This window comes from Ovis canadensis, chromosome 17 (assembly GCF_042477335.2).
Source record: "Ovis canadensis isolate MfBH-ARS-UI-01 breed Bighorn chromosome 17, ARS-UI_OviCan_v2, whole genome shotgun sequence".
NCBI lineage: Eukaryota > Metazoa > Chordata > Mammalia > Artiodactyla > Bovidae > Ovis > Ovis canadensis.
Genome location: NC_091261.1, coordinates 80448097 through 80467302, shown reverse-complemented (window position 1 = coordinate 80467302; position 19206 = coordinate 80448097). Strand labels below are relative to the sequence as shown.

Sequence of the window (19206 nt, the reverse complement as noted above, 5' to 3'; positions counted from 1 at the left end):
GCGGTGACGGTGGGCTCCAAGCTCCGCCCGTCCCGTCCTCCCCGGCCGCCCCGCCCCGAAGCGCGCGTGGGAACGCGGCGTCCTCCCCGGGGCTGCCCGCGACGACTGCCTGCGCGCATCCGGGAGGGCTCTCCCGGCGCCCGGCCCGGTCTCCACCCGCCGCCGCGATCGCCTCCCGGCCTCCGCCTCCCCGCCGCCGGGCGCACGCAGGGGCCGGCGCCCTGGGAGCGCGCCGCCGTGCTCCCCTTTTCCGGCCGGCACCGCCGCGGACACCTCACATCCGGGCGCGCGGCGGCGAAGGCGGTGCTGGGGCCCGGGTGCGTGGAGGGAGTTATTAAGGGGGAGGGGGCCGGGGAGGAGGGGCGGAGGGCTGGGCCGCGGTTACGGCGGCTGAAGGGAGACAGCCGGGGCGGGTGGGGGGGCGAGAGCGAAGGCCGCGCGGAGCAGCTCTCGGGCCGGCGCGGGCGGCGGGGAGGGGAGCGGCGGCCGAGGCAACCAGTAAGGGCCGGGCGGCAGCGGCGGGGTCCGGGGCTCCGCGCGCCTGGGCCCGCGGGGAGAGAAGGGGCGCGGGCGCGCTGAGCCCCGGGGTCGCGTGCGTGAGCGCGAGCGCCGGGGCGCGCGCGGGGGGCGGGCAGGGACCGGAGGCCAGCGGGGCGGCTGGCGGGCAGCGGGCGGGCTGGCGGGGCCCGAGCCGCCGGGCCGGGGCGGACGGCGGCGGGCCTGCGCCGGCTCCAGCTCGGAGCGCCGGGGCTGGGGGATTCGGCCCTCCCGCTCCCTCCGGCCCGCCTCCCCTCAGTGAGTACCGTCCCCGCCCTTCCTCCGAAGGCGGCTGCTGGGCCGGGGCCTGCGCGAGAGGCCGGGGGTTGGGGTCGCGGCCCCTTTGGATCTGAAGCCGGCGCTCGCCCCTTCCTTGGCACGGGCGCCCCTGACATGTCCACAGGTGCGGCGGGCCGGGCGAGGGGAGCTGTGGCCCCGTCCCCAGTCCCCTGCCTCCGGTAACAAGGGGCAGCTGGCGCCGTCCATTGGCAAGTGACAGGCACTTGCCCACTGCGCGACTTCCCCGATCCCAGCCCGTCTCCTACCTGCCCCCACTTCGGGAAACTTCCCCACTACCGCCGGACGGCCCTCACGAGTGGCAGCGACCAGTCTCGGTTTCTTTTTGTATTAAAGCTGCTTAAAGGCTGTCGCCTGATCTGGGCCCGTTCCGCTTCTGCTTTCCTTAGCCTGTTGATGCTTAGAGCTCTTTACGATAAGAGATATCCAAGTACCAGTGGTTTTGTTTCCAGTGGGTTCTGGTTTATAGAAAGGGTTTTTTAAAGGGAGTCCGAGATAATTTCAGTTTCTTAAACAGTGAGGACTCTTAAAAATTTATTGTTCTCGGTGACAGTTTTGTGCTGATTTCTTCCAGGTGCAAAAAACTGTCAACCAAGGAGCCATGGATAGAAGTGTGGGTGAAACAGAAAATGGAGATGCTTTTCTCGACCTGAAGAAGCAACCCGCTTCCAGATCCCCCCATCGCTATACAAAAGTAGGCTTTGTTACTAATGAAATAGTGTTTCTTTATAGGTGAGGAGATTGGTAACATTGTGCAGAAACTTCATTAGTATCGTTTAAAGAGGTAGTCTCATTCTGACTAACTATGTGGACTAAATATTAACTAGACTTAGTAAAACATTGCTTTGAACTTTTTTTCTGAAAGTACAAACACCCAGACTTTAAAATTTGCCCCTAAGTAGGCTTCCACTGAGAAGAAGGCAATGGCACCCCACTCCGGTACTCTTGCCTGGAAAATCCCATGGAGGAAGGAGCCTGGAAGGCTGCAGTCCATGGGGTCTCTGAGGGTCAGACACGACTGAGCGACTTCCCTTTCACTTTTCACTTTCATGCATTGGAGAAGGAAATGGCAACCCACTCCAGTGTTCTTGCCTGGAGAATCCCAGGGATGGGGGAGCCTGGTGGGCTGCTGTCTCGGGTCGCACAGAGTCGGACACGACTGAAGTGACCTAGCAGCAGCAGCAGGCTTCCACTGAAGGCTGCCCAGATCCTCCCTGTGTGAATTTGTGGATCAGAATATGTTGGCACTTCCCTGGTGACTCAGTGGTACAGAATCTGCCTGCCAACGCAGGAGACCAGGTTTCGATCCCTGAGTGGGAAAGATCCCCTGGAGAAGGAAATGGCAACCCACTCCAGTAATCTTGCCTGGAGAATCCCATGGACAGAGGAGCCTGGCCAGCTACCATCCATGGGGTCGCAAAGAGTCGGACAGGACTTAGCAACTAAACAACAACAACTAATGTGTTGGCGCACACTTTGTGTAACAGCTGTGCCGCTGACTTACAGGCCGTAGAGGAAGGATTCCAGCTCTGGGATGCCTCACAGACATCAGTGTCCTCTGTGCTGATGTTTCCTTGAGAGCTGAACTCACAGGAGTACTTTGGTATGCTTGCCTGGGGTAACCAGATTTTTAAATTCTTTTTACGTGCTGTTATAAAATGGATATGGACTCAAGAAAGTAAGACTTTAATCATATTTCCCTTAGCTGAAGACTTGTGGTGATTTCAGCTCCTTTAGATACCTGCTTTTCCTGAGGTTGTCGGGGGAGGAATCACCTCAAGGTCATGTGTTTATCGAAGCTATTGCTTCACTGTCTTGTGGGCTACTGACCATTTCTGAAGCAGTTGATGAGAGCATTGAATTCTTTCCTGGTTCCCTGAAATGTTTTGGGCTGTAGTACATTAAATGTGCTTGGGACTGCTGGTGGGAAGAGTTATGCCCCAGTTGGGCCTTGTATCTGTTACTTCTCTTGTATGAGCCCAATCAAGGACTCTAATGTGGTTGTCCCAGGCTTCCCAGGATGCTGACTGGTTCGTGTTTTAAACTCGGGCCTTCTGTGTGCGCTGATGCTGCTGCTTTTAACTAGCTAATTTTAACTCTCTAAAAATGAATATTACTTCAATAACACTGGGTACTTTAATTACTTGATAAGATGCCCAATGTTATTGGAGTAACATTCATTTTTAGCATTAAAAAAAAAAGTCTTGAGGACAAGAGTGTTTTCACTTGTAAAAGGTTTTTGGTCAGTTTCTATCTTAACCCAATCTGTTTTGGCATAACAGAATATGCAGCGATAGAAAGCACGTGACTTCTTCATTCAGGTTTGGTTTTCCCAAATATAGTTTGTCTCAAACCTGAGAGTGCTTGAGTAGTATTTCACAACTTAAATTCATTACCTAAAATGTTGACAAGTGAAATCTAAATGGAGAAAGGTTTATTAAAAGAAAGGAAAGTGCTTTTATAAACTCATGTGAATTCAGGTCTCCCAGTTCTTTTTGAGAAAAAGTTCTGACTGGTACATTATGTTGTAGAATCCAGGCATAGAAGCTGTTGAATTATTTTCATACCTTGATTAGAGGGTAAGGTGTATATTTCATTTTTAAAATGTATATCCATCTTTATGAATGTTATTTTTAGGAAGATATTATTATAATAATATTAAGATATTATTAATCTCTCAGTGTAGAACTTGTGTCTACAGTAAAGAATAAGAAGCTCAGTATTGCCTGTATTTGACAGTCTAGCCTCAGAATTCTGCCTCAGTTAAATAAATGTGCCTTAAAGAAATTTTTTTGGTTAATGATTGTTTAGATTCAACGGTCTCTATGCAGGTTACTTAGAAATAGTTGTACTTTCCGGCTCATTTAAGAGTTCTTAGTTAATGACAATTACAGGGGCTTCCAGGTGGCGCTGGTGGTAAAGCATCTGCCTGCCATTCCAGAAGACACAAGAGACACGTGTTCGATCCCTGGAGTAAGGAAATGGCACCCACTCCAGTATTCTTGCCTGGAAAATTCCATGGGCAGAGGAGCCTGGCAGGCTTTGCGGTCCATGGGGCTGCAAAGAGTTGGACAGGACTGAGCGAGCACACACACACACACACACAATTTTAGGGTCACGATTGGGTAGTGTTGGGGTATTAGGTTAGTGCTTTCATATACATGTGTATCAATACTCTGGTAATTTTATGTAGCGTTTGAGGCAAACTCAGCCTTTTTTCTTTTGAAGGAAGTTTAAAACAGTTCTGTGTTCTTAGCACTATAGTAAATGGTCTGTTGATTCTACTCCTGGAATGATATTTGAGCCATCCTCCTCCCTATCTACTTATTGGGACCAAACTGTTGGAATAAATAAAGCATTTAGTGATGTTTCTGCCTCTCTTTAACCAACTCTTTTAATGAGACTTTTTAACCAACTCTCAGGTGGGGCCCATTCTGCTGGCCCACGGACCATGCTTTGAGTAACAGGGCTTTCGTCTTCCGTGGGGAACTTGAAATATGGTGTTGATGTTGTCGAGGGACTCAGGTGCATAGTTACTCCTCAGGGTTCAGTTAGTGTCTGCTGTGCCTCCGTGCATGTCTCAGGAACTCATGTAAGAGTCACACTGGAAATTTTCAGGCCTCCTCCTAAGCCTCAGTGATTATTAATTTGGATGGTTATAAGTAGACTTATTATATCACTTGCTATTTTGAGGGTTTTGAGCCCTTAATGTGTAAACCTACTCAGGTCCATTTTGCTAGATTGGCATTTTCCTAAAATCAAAAGCTATGATTTGGTAGTATTTACATGGTGCCTTTTTTTTTGAGTGAATGCATTATGTTTAAGGACTTTGGAAAGTTATAGAGTGGGATCCCACATCAAAAGTCATGGATTAAAAATGGTTTAGACAGTGGTTCTCAAAGTGTGCTGCTTCAAGTAACGTTTAGTGAAAAGTAAAAGTGTTAGCTGCTCAGTCATGTCTTACTCTTTGCCGCCGCATGGACATTAGCCTGTCAGGCTCTCCAGGCAAGAATACTGGAGTGGGTAGCCATTTCCTTCTCCAGGGAATCTTCCCAACCCAGGGGTTGAACCTAGGTCTCCCGCATCGTAGGCAGATTCTCTACCATCTGAGCCCCCAGGGAAGCCATGGTTTAGTATCATCTGGTAAAGTGTTAGAAATAAAAATCTCGAGCCCCACCTCATAGGCATTGAATCAGACTCGAGGGGTAGGGCCAGCCATCTCTGGCTGAATAACAGGCAGTTCAGAGAATTCTGACTCAGATTCGGGTTTGAGAACCATTAGTTTAGAAAACAGGAGGTAGTGAGGCTTACGAGTAGAAAAAGTTGGGGACTCATTGAGCTGCTGCTTACCTTCTTCGGAGGTCCTCTTTTACCAGTTCTTGGGATGTAGTACCTGCTCTTCAGTTAGTGATAGCATCTTTTGCCTGAAATACAAAATAGAAATGCTTGTCTCACTGCTCAGATCCTTGGTTTTTTTTTCTTCAAGTGAATAAACTGATTCTCTTAGATCAGAGTATTACATGCTTTGTGCTGTTCCTCTTTTGCTCCTGTAGCTTGCCACAGACCCCTTAATGAATGCTGTCACTTGCCAGTTGGACAGGGAATAAAAGCAGAGGACACTTAGAATATTCAGCATGATACTGACCAGTGTTAAGCATGCATGTTAAATCTACCACCTGAAAAATAGGTGTGGGATTATCTGAGTTGCCTGTGTGCTTTTCATTGCCTTGACTAGTTATAAACTGGCACCCTTTTGCCAGGGTAAGGATCTTTAAAGGAAACCGCCCTGATTTGTGCCGGTGGGCGGCTGGCTACAGTGGCACAGCCATGTTGATGTCTTGGGTTTTGTTCTGTTTGTTTCTCTGCGCACGTGCGTGTTTGTTTTGCCATGCTGCATGGCTTGCAGGATGTTAGTTTCCCAACCAGGGATTGAACCTGGGCCCCAGCAGTGAAAGTGCTGACTGCCCGGGAAAATCATTAAGAAAACAGGCAAGCAACTGAAGTGGACTGCTTTGAGTAATCATTCTGGCCTTCTTAGAATCAATTGCGGGACTTGAAGTCAAGCCTTTGAGAATACCCTTTGATTTAAAGTCTAGGTTGAAATCAGTAGTCAGATAGTCAAGTCTTTACCGAGATCTCGTTCGACAGCTTCATGGGTACATCGTAAATCGAGTTAATAGGTGGCATTTCAGTGAGGCACTAAGCTACAAACTTTTAAGCTAGCATAAAAATAGGGCTGCTTGTTTATATTGGGGAAAGCAGAATTACAGTACAAAAAAATCACGATACCATGTTAAAGTTTCTGCTGTCCAGAAAACCTAACTGGAAGTTCTTAGAGGGGGCTGACTGATACCACCGCAGACACTGTCTTGCTAGTGCTCTTTCCTACCTGTTCCAATTCTGAATCATCTGGAAAAAGTCAGGATTCACGGTCCCCTGCTCCCTTGGGTATCCTCTCCTTGCTCGTGGTGGGAACTTCTGGCTAGATAAGGAGCCAGTCATTTCACAATGGGAAATTGGGACACAGACATTTGTGGGCAGGGCCTTTGATTCAGGAAAGGTGCTCTGAGAGGAGCTGGCCCAGGGGAAGCCTGCCCAGGGAGCTGGCAGTTTGTTCGGGGTTCCTCGTGGTCTCAGTGGACGGAGACAAACCCAGCACTGATGACAGAGCTGCTGGGAGGGGTTGGGTGCCTTCCTTCATCCTCCAGGAGAACCAGTGGAGAGAGCAGGGGGCCGCCAAGACCCGCTGCCTGGTTTGGGACCCCCACTCTGCCGCTCACTTAACCCCTGTTGCCTTCAGCCATAGTCTCAGCTCTCTGACTCTCGTCCTTGTCCTCTGTGAAATGCAGAGAGAACACTGTCTGCCCCATAGGATTTTTGTGGAGAATAAATGAGAAAATGGATGTCAAGTGCTTAGAAAAGTGCCTGACACACAATAAGTGTTAGAAACGGCTTATGATATAATAAGGGTAGGGAGAAGCACTGAAAGGCAGCTTCTTCAGATACCGACTTCAGGCCCACACGCTTACTTTCTGTGCGTCCATCTCACAGTGACCATCTCCATTTTAATGTGAAACCATAAAGCAGTATTGCCGATACAGTGCTTCTACCCTAAAAATGGTTTCCCTAAGTTTCTTTCTGTACTTATTTACTTGCTTACTTCATGTTTTACATTGCTTTTATCAGTTACGTTTAAAAGCCAAGGTTTATTTTTATTGTGTTGGCCAGATCAACAGAAAAAGCAGGCTCTCCATTTTTTTTTCCTATTTCCATTTTCTCATCTTCACATGAATTCTTTCAGTAGAAGAAAATGTGTGCATCAAATCAGCCACCATTAGAGGCTTGTGTTGAATCCAGGTGCTGCATCCTACAGGGCCCTACAGGATCTAGTTTGAACCCTGGCCTGCTTGTAAGACCTACTCTGAATGGTGCCCCTTCAGCAGACTTCATGAGTGGGGGGAGGGGAAGTGAATCCCACACACCCTGTGTCGGTCGTTTGCCATTGCCCGGCTGTCATCTCTGGATGCCAGTACCCCACTGCTATTTTTAAAAGCTTTCTAAGCCTTTCAGAAAAGTCATGTGACTCACAGATTGAGATATCAGGTCAGTCAGCAACCATCTGAGAGCCTCATGGGCCAAGCCCAAAGTTAGTGGGTGTGTGGAGGGTGGGGACCAGGAGAGGAGGTCAAAGAGGGACCCAGCCCAAATGCTGTTCCAGGGACATCTGCCCTCTTCAGGAAGAGCAGGCACACAGGTGAGGTACTGGGTCACTTCCAGGGCACTTGGACAGCTAACACTGGAAGAGAAATATCCATGGTAATTGTAAACAATTGGGCTTCGGGGGCTTCCCTGGCAGTCCGGTGGTTGGAACCCCTCATCCCAAAACCGGGGGCATGGATTTGATCCCTGGTTGGGAAACTAGGATCCCTGATGCCACAGGGCACAGCCCCCCCCCCCCAAAAAAAAAGCCTGGCCATCTTACTCGTATGAATTAAACTCAGCTCACAGAAGTAAAGAACATCTCTCTAAGTGACTTGTGTGAAATTCTATGTCAGATTGTCAACAGAATGTTTAGGATTTCTGCAGAAACTGTATAAGGTTTAACTATTGCTTTGGGCTTATATCATTTGATTTCTACTTTAATTCTGATCACTGAAAGTGGGTGCCCACGTTAGTAGTTCCCAAATAGACTGTTTGGGAAAGCTTGACACATTTTCTTTAAGGAAGGCTGCTAAACCTGAGAAAATACGTTTACACTTCTATGGGCCTGGGATCTTAGGGAATTAGCAGCGTATTCTTGCCCAGTCAGGTTTTAGTCACTTATGCGAAAAAGTAAGGTCTCAGATAATAGCTCTTCTCTTGACCAGATGATCGTTTCAGTAAATCTGTCCACGATGCAAGTTTCTGTAGGTTGTCAAAACTCTACAAAAGGGTAATCTCCCATCCCCTCCTGAAGTACTCATAGCAAAGGAACATACTCAGTCCAAAATGAGCACTCTGAAGTATTCTGCTTTTTGCCAAACTTGAAGCTTTTCTTTGAAAGTATCCCAGAGATATTCCTTTCCAGGAATAATTGCTGTTAAGAACTCCTGAGATGGCGAGTTCAAGAAGGCATCTCTTGAGAGATTGGAGAGCAGTGGGGCCAAGGGACAGCAGTCGTCTGCCTGTGCTGGCCACTAAGCCCGGCGCACAGGAAGTGCTGTGTGGACAGTTATGAAAGGGCAGACTTCGTGTTGCCTTAGCTGATGGCTCCTCTCCTCCCCACTCACGTGCTGGGTCCTCTCAGGCTGGGAAACCACCCTAAGCAACCTGAGGCATTGCTGAAAGTTGACAGGTTTAACTCTAAATCCCATGAGGAAGATCTCATTTTCCCCCAAATGTTGGGGTGGATGTTGGGCCACATTTTGAGAAACGTGTTTGGTTTAAAGTGCTACTTCTTAACCTCCTAGGGTCCAGTGGAGGTCTTTGGGTTGCCATTGGAGATGAACATTTATTGCAGGAATTGCACAAATGTGTTTATATGCGATTTCCTCGATGCTGTGAGACTGGTTTTAGAAGGCCCTGCTCTCAAGAACAGTGTATAGTTTGACCTAGATGTTTAAAGATGTTATGGAAAGATGTTATTTCCAGCAATTATTACAATCCAAAAATTGTTTTGTTTTCCCAGTGCTTGGCCTGTTAATAAAGTAAATGACTCTTCATCGTCTGTAGACAGGTGGACTGTGTTTTGGCCATTGCATTTGGTCAGAGGCATACCCTGGCACAGGTGGCACTGCTGGCATGGTTGGTGCCCACGTGCACCACCCTCCGTGCCTGTAACTGTGTGCATGTAACTCCCCTTCGCGCTCTTACATGCCTGTCAAGTTTGTACAGTCACTTGAGCGTTCACACCTAGTACGTGCCAAGCATATAGTCAACAGAGAAAACTAGAATAATATGGGAGAGAAACGTAAAAACTTTTTACCAATCTGAGCCTCTTTTCTGTATCTGAGAGTCGTTGCTGTTTATTAGTCCATAATTAGAGTGATAGATCTGTAAAAAGAGAGTAAAACATTAACCTTTGCTAACTGAACCTCTTAGTTTGCTTGAAATTCTTTTGTTCTTGAGATAGAATTCACATAGATAAAATTCACCACTTTTACAATATACCATTTAGGGACTTTCCTGGTGGTCCAGTGGTTAAGATTCTGAACTCCCAATGGAGGGAGCATGGGTTTGATCCCTGGTTGAGGAACTAAGATCCCACATGCAGTGTGTCCAATAAATAAAATATATTTTTTTAAAGTACCATTTAGTGCTTTTTAGTAAATTCGAAAAGTTGTACAGCCACCACTACTATCTAATTTGAGACTGTTTTCATCTCCACAAACACAAACTCTACCCACTGGCAGTCACCGCCCGAAGTTCCCTTCCCCCAGTGCCTGGCAACCATCAGCCTACTTTCTCACGCTGTGGATATGCCCAGTTTGAAAGTTGCGCGCAGAGAGAATCACACAGTATGTGGCCTCTTGTGTCTGACTTCTTTCACTTAACATAGTGTTTTCAAGGCTCATACTGTATCAAAACTCATTCTGTATTATTGCTACCTGTTGCGTTGTATAGGTTTATAATTTTTCAGTTCTCTTTGGTATGTAACTAGGAGGGGAATTGCTGGGTCATGTGTCTAACTTTTTGAGGAACTGCCACCATTTTCCACAATAGCCGCACAATCTTCCATTCCCATCAGCAGTGATAGAAGGCTCCAGTTTCTCTACGTCCTTGTCAACACTATTTTCTTTTCTTTTTTATTTTTAAACAGCCGTCCTGGTAGACATGAAATGGTATCTCATTTCAGCAAACAGCAATAGTAGCAATAGAGAACACCTATTACTTGGGCTCCCTGTTATTTGGAGTTAAAACATTTTAGAGCCACACTGTGTAGAAACTTTGTGTATTGGGAATGTACCTATTTAAGGATGAAGTACGCTGCACTTGGTTTAATAGTATGCTGGGGCTCTTTAATATTGGATTTGTGGGTGGTGAAGTGAGGGGTGTGTGCTCATCTTTGGGCTGCTTCAAACAGCAGAGAATTGCAGGGTTTTCTCCCTGCAGTGTGTGTATAAGTATTTCCTATATTGCAAGGTCCTTCCTGTTTTTACTGGAAAATGTTTTAAGCCCTCTTGTTCTTAGGATTTCTGTGTTGTTACATCTTCTGTCGCCATAACTACTGTTGGTCCCCTCACCACCAAGCTGTGTCCCTGCTGCCTTCCTGACGTTGCTCACCACACAGATTTCTCTGGACTCCACTTGCTACTGCCAGTTTGCAGGTGGTATGTCCGTGCTTTGACAGTTTTTTTTTCAGAATTTTTAGCAGCCTCTAGACATTTTCTTATATTTGGGATTCTGTTTATCTCAACATTCCCAATTTTTCTAGGTATTTCTACCCAATTAATAAGACACAATTCATAAGTGAATCATAAATAAATGTAAACGCCTGATTGATATCATGGTATTAAAACTAAAATGTCTTCTTATTCTCAGGCATTTTGCTGTCGTGGAGAAAACATTTAGGTGCCTCAGGTGTGTGATGACACACATGGCATGCTTCTGTGCAGTGATTCCTAAAGGCTGAGAGAGTAGCTCTGTCCCTCCATATTCACCCCAAGACAGGGGAAGCGGTGATCAGACAAGCAGCAAGTGTTCTGTTGAGGCCTGTGACAAGGGTGGTGGAGAGGCCCTGGTACAGTGGTATGTGCTTTTTCGCAAAGCAGTTGTAGCATTTTACTCGTACTGAAAGTTTGGGAATTGCTATTTTTAGTTGACTCTGAAAATGTTTATATAAAAAGGCGGCAATGGTTTTGTGTATATGCGTCTATATGAGCAGGTGTGTGTGGGTGTATAACATCAGTTCAGTTGCTCAGTCGTGTCCAACTCTTTGCAACCTCGTGGACTACAGCATGCCAGGCTTCCCTGTCCATCACCAACTCCCGGAGATTGCTCAAACTCATGTCAATAAAGTCGGTGATGCCATCCAACCATTTCATCCTCTGTCATCCCCTTCTCCTCCCACCTTCCATCTTTCCCAGCATCAGAGTCTTTTCAAATGAGTCAGTTCTTCGCATCAGGTGGCCAAAGTATTGGAGCTTCAGCTTCCTCATCAGTTCCTCCACTGAATATTCAGGACTGATTTCCTTTACGATGGACTGGTTGGATCTTCTTGCCATCCAAGGGACTCTCAAGAGTCTTCAACACCACAGTGCAAAAAGCATCAGTTCTTCAGCACTCAGCTTTATTTATGGTCCAACTCTCACATCCATACATGACCACTGGGAAAACCATAGCTTTGACTGGATGGACCTTTGTTGGCAAAGTAATGGCTCTGCTTTTTAATATGCTGTCTAGTTTCGTCATAGCTTTTCTTCCAAGGCGCAAGCATCTTTTAATTTCATGGCTGCAGTCACCATCTGCAGTGATTTTGAAGCCCAAGAAAATAAAGTCTGTCACTGTTCCCATTGTTTCCTCATCTATTTGCCATGAAGTGATGGGATCAGATGCCATAATTTTACTTTATTGAATGTTGAATTTTAAGCAAGCTTTTTCACTCTCTTCTTTCACCTTCATCAAGAAGCTCTTCAGTTCCTGTTCACTTTCTGCCATAAGAGTGGTGTCATCTGCATATCTGAGGTTATTAATATTTCTTCCAGCAATCTTGATTCCAGCTTGTGCTTCATCCAGCCTGGCATTTCTCATGATGTACTCTGCATGTAAGTTAAATAAGCAGGGTGACAGTATACAGCCTTGACGTACTTCTTTTCCAATTTGGAACCAATCTATTCTTTGTGTCCGGTTCTAACTGTTGCTTCTTGACCTGCATACAGATTTCTCAGGAGGCAAGTAAGGTGGTCTCATATTCCTGTCTCTTTAAGAATTTTCCAAATTTTGTTGTGATCCACACAGTCAAAGGCTTTGGCATGGTCAGTGAAGCAGAAGTAGATGTTTTTCTGGAACTCTCTTGCTTTTCTATGATCCAGCAGATGTTGACAATTTGATCTTTGATTCCTCTGCATTTTCTAAATGCAGCTTGAACATCTGGAAGTTCTCGGTTCACATACTGTTGAAGCCTGGCTTGGAGAATTTTGAGCATTACTTGGTTAGCATGTGAGATGAGTGTAATTGTGCCGTAGTTTGAACATTCTTTGACATTGCCTTTCTTTGGGATTAGAATGAAAACTGATCTTTTCCAGTCCTGTGGCCACTGCTGAGTTTTCCAAATTTGCTGGCATATTTGAGTGCAGCACTTAAACAGCATCATCTTTTAGGACTTGAAATAACTCAGCTAGAATTCCATCACCTCCTAGCTTTGTTCATAGTGATGCTTCCTAAGGCCCACTTGACTTTGGACTCTAGGATGTCTGGCTCTGCTGAGGGATCACACCATTGTGATTATCTGGGTCATGAAGATCTTTTTTGTACAGTTCTTCTGTGCATTCGTGCCACCTTCTCTTAATATCGTCTGTTTCTGTCAGGTCCATACCATTTCTGTCCTTTATTGAGCCCATCTTTGCATGAAATGTTCCCTTGGGATCTCTAATTTTCTTGAAATCTCTAGTCTTTCCCATTCTATTGTTTTCCTCTGTTTCTTTGCATTGACCACTGAGGAAGATTTTCTTATCTTTCTTGCTATTCTTTGGATGTCTGCATTCAGATGAGTATATCCTTCCTCTTCTCCTTTGCCTTTAGCTTCTCTTCTTTTCTCATTTTCCACCTGGAAGCAAATGAGGATACCGAGTTACCAAGCCTCGAATTCTTACACCATTCTCACTTAAAGGAGCTTGGATTTCTCAGAGAAATGGCTGACTCTAAGACTAGGACAGGATGGGTACATGTAATGCAGACAGTAAAAATGTGCTTTTTTAAAAATAATGGGGGACTTGCCTGGTGGTCCAGTGGTTAAGACTCTGTGCTTCTGCTGCAGGCGGTGCAGGTTTGATCCCTGGTTGGGGAATTAAGATCCTGCTTGGCAGGCATCACGGCTTAAATAAATAAAAATTCAAAATGATGAGGTGTGTCAAAAGGATACCGGAGCCAGTTTGAAGAGGCTCTCAGTTTGTGCATCAAAATAGTTAAGGAGAGGGATTGTGACTGTTAAGGACACGTACACCAGATAAATGGTATATGGGTGTTTGGGATGCTTTTTTTCCCCTTGCAATTTCACTATTCAATAAAAAGAAAATCTGTCCCCTTGTAAGTTGGATTCTGATGCGTTTAAGACTAGTCAGGTTAGCTGAACATTTTATATAAGCCTGAAGCTACCATGCCTTATCAGCGTTCAGTGTGTGGAGCATATTATTAGATGGAAGTTTATGAGAGAATGTGTTTTAGCAATAAACTGATCGCTTACATCATTTGCCAGTTACGCCTGAGCAGCTGTTGAGAACCTTAAGCCAACTTTGTCCTTTGAGGAGTAAGCCAGGGTGTAAATAAGTAAGAACTGTGTGAACTGCTTATGTAGACACTGAGTTACTGGTGACAAAAGCAAGTTGAGAGTCTGTGACCCAAGAAACACTGTTCAAAATCACCGTATGTTTTCTCTTTCTAGGAGGAGCTCCTGGATATTAAGGAACGCCCTCATTCCAAACAGAGGCCTTCGTGCCTGTCTGAGAAGTACGACAGGTATTTATGGGGGTCCGCTTCTTGTTACACCAAACTTAGTAAATTAAGAGTTGTATTGTTTTGCTAGAATTAACAAGTGGGGAGATTTCAGGGGTAATGACATTGGGTTTCCACACGAATACATTGCAAGTAAGCTTGAACATAAGTGGCATCTCACTGCACTGTCTTCTTTATCGGCTTCATTATTAATTAGCTAAAATTCAGAGATATAAGCTGCAGGGAACTCCAGGGACATCTGAACCGGTTCCCTTTCAACTAACGCGTGTTGAAACTAAAACTAGAAAATGCCTTCGTCAAAGGCGCGTAGCCACAAAGCAGAGCTGACTTGAGACAGGAGCCCCAGCCAGGGTCTTCTCTCTGCCAGTGATTTTTGCACACGCTTTTGAGCGTCCTTCTTCAAGGGCCTGCGCGGGTAGGATGGTCAGTAGAGCTCTGAGCCTTTTATCAGCCCCCTCCCCACCAAACAGGAGAACCATTAGGCTAATCAGATTAGCTCTTTTGCATCTTGGGCTCCCTCAAAAGAAGTAGAAAGCTTTGGTTTGAGAAGGCCATAGCTAACAATGGTCTGAAAGTCTCTTAGAATAACCCTACATTGCATTTCTTATAGTTATCTTAAGACTCTAAGGTCACTTAAATATCAAGGTAAATACTTGATATTGGCCCACATTTTTTTTAAGAATATAAAGTGTTTAATTGTTTGGTTAAAATAGGACATGCTTTTTTAAAATTTTTGTATATGGACAGTTCATAGGGGTGCTGAATCTGGACTCCACACCACTTACCCCTGGTAAGGGTGATCCTTGAATAATGGCTTTTCCAACTGGTTAGTATTTTTTGCTGAGTCTCAGATTAGCTGGAGTTTTGGTTTTTGGGTTTTTTTTTCTTCATTAAAGCTGTAATGGGTTTTTTATGCGTCAAGTTGAATTTTCTTGTTATAGCTATTCCTTGGCATAAAATACGTGTACTTGCTTTAATCCTGAAATAGAGACATTGTGCCTAATCATATTGATAATGATGAAAAGAAGAGACAGAGGAAAGGGCTTCTCATTCTACTCTTTCTTTTCTCTCAGAGAATTAAGATTTATCGGGTTCTTACACTCCAAGTGATCCTTGATAGGTAATATCTCCTTATGAGGAGTTTGAGGCCTGGAAGGTCACTGACTCACTGAAGAAACATTGCGTTGCTGCCTGCTGTGTGGCAAGCAGTGTGTATCAGGGGCTGTCGATCAGACCATCATCCTGGACGGTGGGTCTGTGCCAGGATACAGATACTCCTGAGAGCCTGCTGTGACCACCATGACAGGTTGTGAAGGACAAGAGCAGGGTGCGGTGCTCGTGTGCAGCACAGCCTGGTCTGACCTGGGAGTGCAGAAGTCCTTTTTGCACAAGGCTGAAGGACATAGCTCAGTAAGGGGTCCGGAGGTCCCAGTCAGTGGTGGCAGAGCTGGAGTTTGGTTCCAGATCCTTAGGCTCCAGAGCTTCTGCTCAGCACACGGCACCACCTGCCACCCCATCATTAGCATGGGAGTAACATTATCAGACCTAGACTACGCACCTTCGACAGAAAACCCAAGACTCCCTAAAAATTCTGGAGGACTATACACCAAGCATTCCAGGAGCTGCTTCTAGTGAGAGGATTGAGGGACTTTTTCCTCCCTGCACTAATGTTCAGTAAACTGAGTAATCAGTATTTAGGGAGCATTTGTTTGTATAGGACAGGGGTAGATACACTTACTCGCAGACCACTGCTTTTCAAGTCTGTTGCTATTACATGAACAATAGCAAAGCACTGCAGAATTTGTTAGTTGTTTTATTTCGAAAGAGGGAGCCGTTCTGATGGCCACCGTGAAGCTTTATAGTAGAAAGGGGTCCCATAGCCTGTCCTCTGCAGTAGCAGAAGGCGGACTGCCTGTGTAGTTTGTGGCGCGGGAGCTGAACCGTGGTGCCCTTTGACTTGCAGTGATGGTGTCTGGGACCCTGAGAAGTGGCACGCCTCCCTCTACCCAGCTTCAGGGCGGAGCTCACCGGCGGAAAGCCTGAAGAAAGAGCTGGACACGGACCGGCCTTCCCTGGTGCGCAGGATAGTAGGTAAGCAGTCTCCAAGAGGTGGGAGCCACGATTTCAGAGGCAGTGCCCTTCGCTTCTGGCTTCATCCGTAGCTGTGAGAGTGTTAGGCCTTGGGAGAAAGTACCATTATCAGAAAACTAACTTAACAGTTCATTTATGATTACCTGGCAAATAAAATCATAGCCCTCCTGTGTGGCTGTGGTGAGTAGATTTGCTTTTGTCTTCTCTGAACAGTAAAAGAGCAGAAGTTCTAGATTTTGATCAAACTCAGCTTATCATTTATTAAAGTAGATCGTGCTCTTGGTGTCAACGCCTAAGAAAATTGTGCAAACCCACTGTCATAGATTTCCTTCTGTTTTCTTCTAGAACCTTTGTAGTTTTAAGGGTCACATTTACGTCTGTGACCCACTTTGAGTTAATTTTTGTATCGCAGTGTGATAGCAATGTGAAGATAAGGCATATGGATAGTCAGCTGTTCAATACCATTTGCTGAAGAGAAACTTTAACTTTTAAAGTAGCTACTGTTTCAAATACTGACACCTACTACAGTTTATTAATTGACAAAACATTTGCTAATAATTATACAGATAAGAATTTAGTCAGGGCACTTCCCTGGCCATCCAGTGGTTAACACTCTGCGTTTCCACTGTAGGGGGTGCATGTTTGATCCCTGGTCCGGGAAATCCCATGGACAGAGAAGCCTGGCAGGCTATGGTCCAGGGGGTCACAAAGAGTTGGACACCACTGAGCGACTGAACACACACGCGGGGACTAAGATCCTGCATATCATGCTGTACAACCCCCAAAAAAGAAAGAATTTAGTTAAAAGGATTGTAGAGATTAATCATGGAAGGTTATTGATTATGAAGTACACTTCTTCCTCCAGAGAGATGAAGCCAAAGGCCCAACCTTTGTTAAAAATATGCGAACTCTCTGGCTGTTTCAGTGGTGCCTCTTTCCCAGGACCCCAGTGGCCACCAGTCACGGACGCACGCCCCACCCCGGGAGGAGAACTACCCTTGCTGGTTCACCTGACTCTCTCTTTCTGGCGTCTTTGCAGATCCACGAGAGCGTGTGAAGGAAGATGACTTAGATGTTGTTCTCAGCCCACAGAGACGCAGCTTCGGAGGGGGCTGCCACGTGACGGCAGCCGTCAGCTCCCGGCGCTCGGGAAGCCCGCTGGAGAAAGACGGCGACGGGCTCCGCCTGCTTGGCGGGCGCAGGATCGGCAGCGGGAGGATCATCTCTGCTCGGACCTTTGAGAAGGATCACCGTCTTAGCGAGAAGGACCTGCGAGACTCAAGAGACAGAGACCGCGAGAGGGACTACAAGGACAAGCGTTTCCGGGTTTGTCTCCCAGATCCTCTGGCTCCTCGTGTGTGCGCTGCACTTATTCCAGTTCACTCGGTGATGCCGGGTGAACACGGCCCATTCTTAGTCCAGAGGGAGGAGCCGAGAGCTGAGGTGGGGAGCAGCTTCATTGCACTACCGAGCATCGCTGAACTCATCAAGACTTGGACTGAGGGAGAAATGCCTTGACCAGAATCTTACTGTTTGTTTTGCATTGTGTACTTTTCCAGAGGGAGTTTGTGGATAGTAAGCGTGTCTTTGGTGAGCGTAGAAGAAACGATTCCTACACAGAAGAAGAACCAGAGTGGTTCTCAGCTGGACCCACGAGCCAGTCTGAAACCATTGAGCTGACGGGCTTTGATGATAAGATACTGGAAGAAGACCATAAGGGGAGAAAAAGGACAAGGCGACGAACAGCCTCTGTGAAGGAAGGTCAGCAAAACCTCTGGGAGGGAAAGCTCGCTGTTCTGAAATGAGACATGTTTGTAGCTGGCTTAACCGTACACTTGGAGATAGGCAGCAGAGTTAGGAGCGGCGCGTTTTTACCAGTGAAGCTGCTTCCTGTGCGTGAGTTCACTGTGTAGGCTATGTGTCTGTCTCCTTCACTTGTGTCTGCCTGCAGGGCTAAACAGAACAGCCTCCCCCACCCAGTAAGAGCTCTGTGTACACGAAAGGGCCCCAAAGGTAAGAGTATGTGATAGAAATAATAGGGGTCTCGTTTATTGAGCACGTGTATACTGGACACACAATCAGCATTTTGTCTATAGACTCCTACTTCTAACAACCCCGTGAGGTAGATACTGTTGTACCCATCTTACAGATGAGCAAATGGAGGCGTAGGTGGCTCCATAGGTGGACATTGAGGAAGTGAGTAGTGAAGCTGAGCAAGATGCTTGTGCTTCTGAGCCCACCTCCCTCACTGTGGTGGTAGGCCTTCCTAGTCAGCTGTCACTTGGCTTCTCCCAAACTCACTTTTTCAGGCACCTCCCTGGCTAAACTGAAGAAGCCAGAGCTGAAGTGTGAGGGATGCCGGCTGCAGGGTGGGGCTTATAGTCGTGTTCAGGGCAGTGACCAGGCTGGTGGTCTTGGGAGGAAGCAGTGAAGAGGCAAGTGGGCAGCATGAGAGTCTTTGCGGTTAAACTGCCTTTGAGAGATGCTTTTGTCTTGTCTCAGGTAGGCGAAGGCAACACCACCAAGTGTAATCTGTTCACCTAAAAGATCAGGCTTCTGGTGAGAAAAAGCCAATCTTTTTCTTAACTAAGATGAAATACGAATTTCAGCCATTCCTGTATCAACAAGGAAGGAACCAAAAGTAGCAAAATATCTCAGTGTCACCTCCTCAGCTCACAGATGCAAAAAGAGACAGGCCTGGAAAGAGGTAACAGCGGGGACCCGGCCCCGTGGGTTTAATGGCAGAGCCTCAAGTAGAATCCAGGGTTCCCGGCTCTGTCACCCCCAATGGTTAATTACCCTAGCGACCGTCTTTAAGATGAACATGTCCTGTAGTTGCGTCTTGGCTGCAAGAATGAAAGGACGGGGAGGGCCAGTGAGTGCCTTTGAGCCCCTTTATGTGTGCATTTTAGCTTTCCGTTGAACTCGGCATGTCAAGTTCTTTGCAGGCACGTCACAGTGCTAGGAGTATAGCTGTCAACAAAACAGATGTGTTCTTTGCCTGCGTGGTTTTAACACAGTGTGTGTTGAGCACCTGGCATATAGGGCCCAGTGCTAGGTATTGTATATATGGTGACCAATGAAAGTTTGAGTGTGTATTGCACTTATAAACAGAAAAAAATTATCTGGAAG

General features: G+C 46.5%; 2 protein-coding genes and 1 long non-coding RNA gene across 17 annotated transcripts in view; 1 reads left to right on the top strand and 2 right to left on the bottom strand.

Moving 5' to 3' along the window:
- SFI1 (SFI1 centrin binding protein) overlaps positions 1-1166 on the bottom strand; it is an 86251-nt gene extending 85085 nt beyond the window's left edge. The window contains exon 1 of one of the 2 annotated variants that reach the window (XM_069557122.1): positions 1083-1166. The gene's annotated coding sequence lies outside the window, so the exon portion shown is untranslated. The remainder of the gene's footprint in view (positions 1-1082) is intronic. The other variant, XM_069557119.1, reaches the window with a different exon arrangement.
- The window catches only part of EIF4ENIF1 (eukaryotic translation initiation factor 4E nuclear import factor 1), a 39699-nt gene continuing 20564 nt past the window's right edge, over positions 72-19206 (top strand). For 4 of the 14 annotated variants that reach the window (XM_069557143.1, XM_069557140.1, XM_069557136.1 and 1 more), the window contains exons 1-6: positions 320-498; positions 1409-1528; positions 13913-13986; positions 15947-16074; positions 17114-17400; positions 17634-17835. In XM_069557143.1, the coding sequence (XP_069413244.1) occupies positions 1436-1528; positions 13913-13986; positions 15947-16074; positions 17114-17400; positions 17634-17835 (784 nt within the window). In that variant the 5' untranslated portion in view covers positions 320-498; positions 1409-1435. The other 10 variants (XM_069557145.1, XM_069557142.1, XM_069557138.1 and 7 more) reach the window with 7 other exon arrangements.
- Positions 15781-18143, bottom strand: LOC138422368 (uncharacterized). The gene is made up of 2 exons (XR_011249849.1): positions 17085-18143; positions 15781-16162 (listed from the first exon to the last, which is right to left on the bottom strand). It is a non-coding gene; the product is annotated as an uncharacterized lncRNA (long non-coding RNA).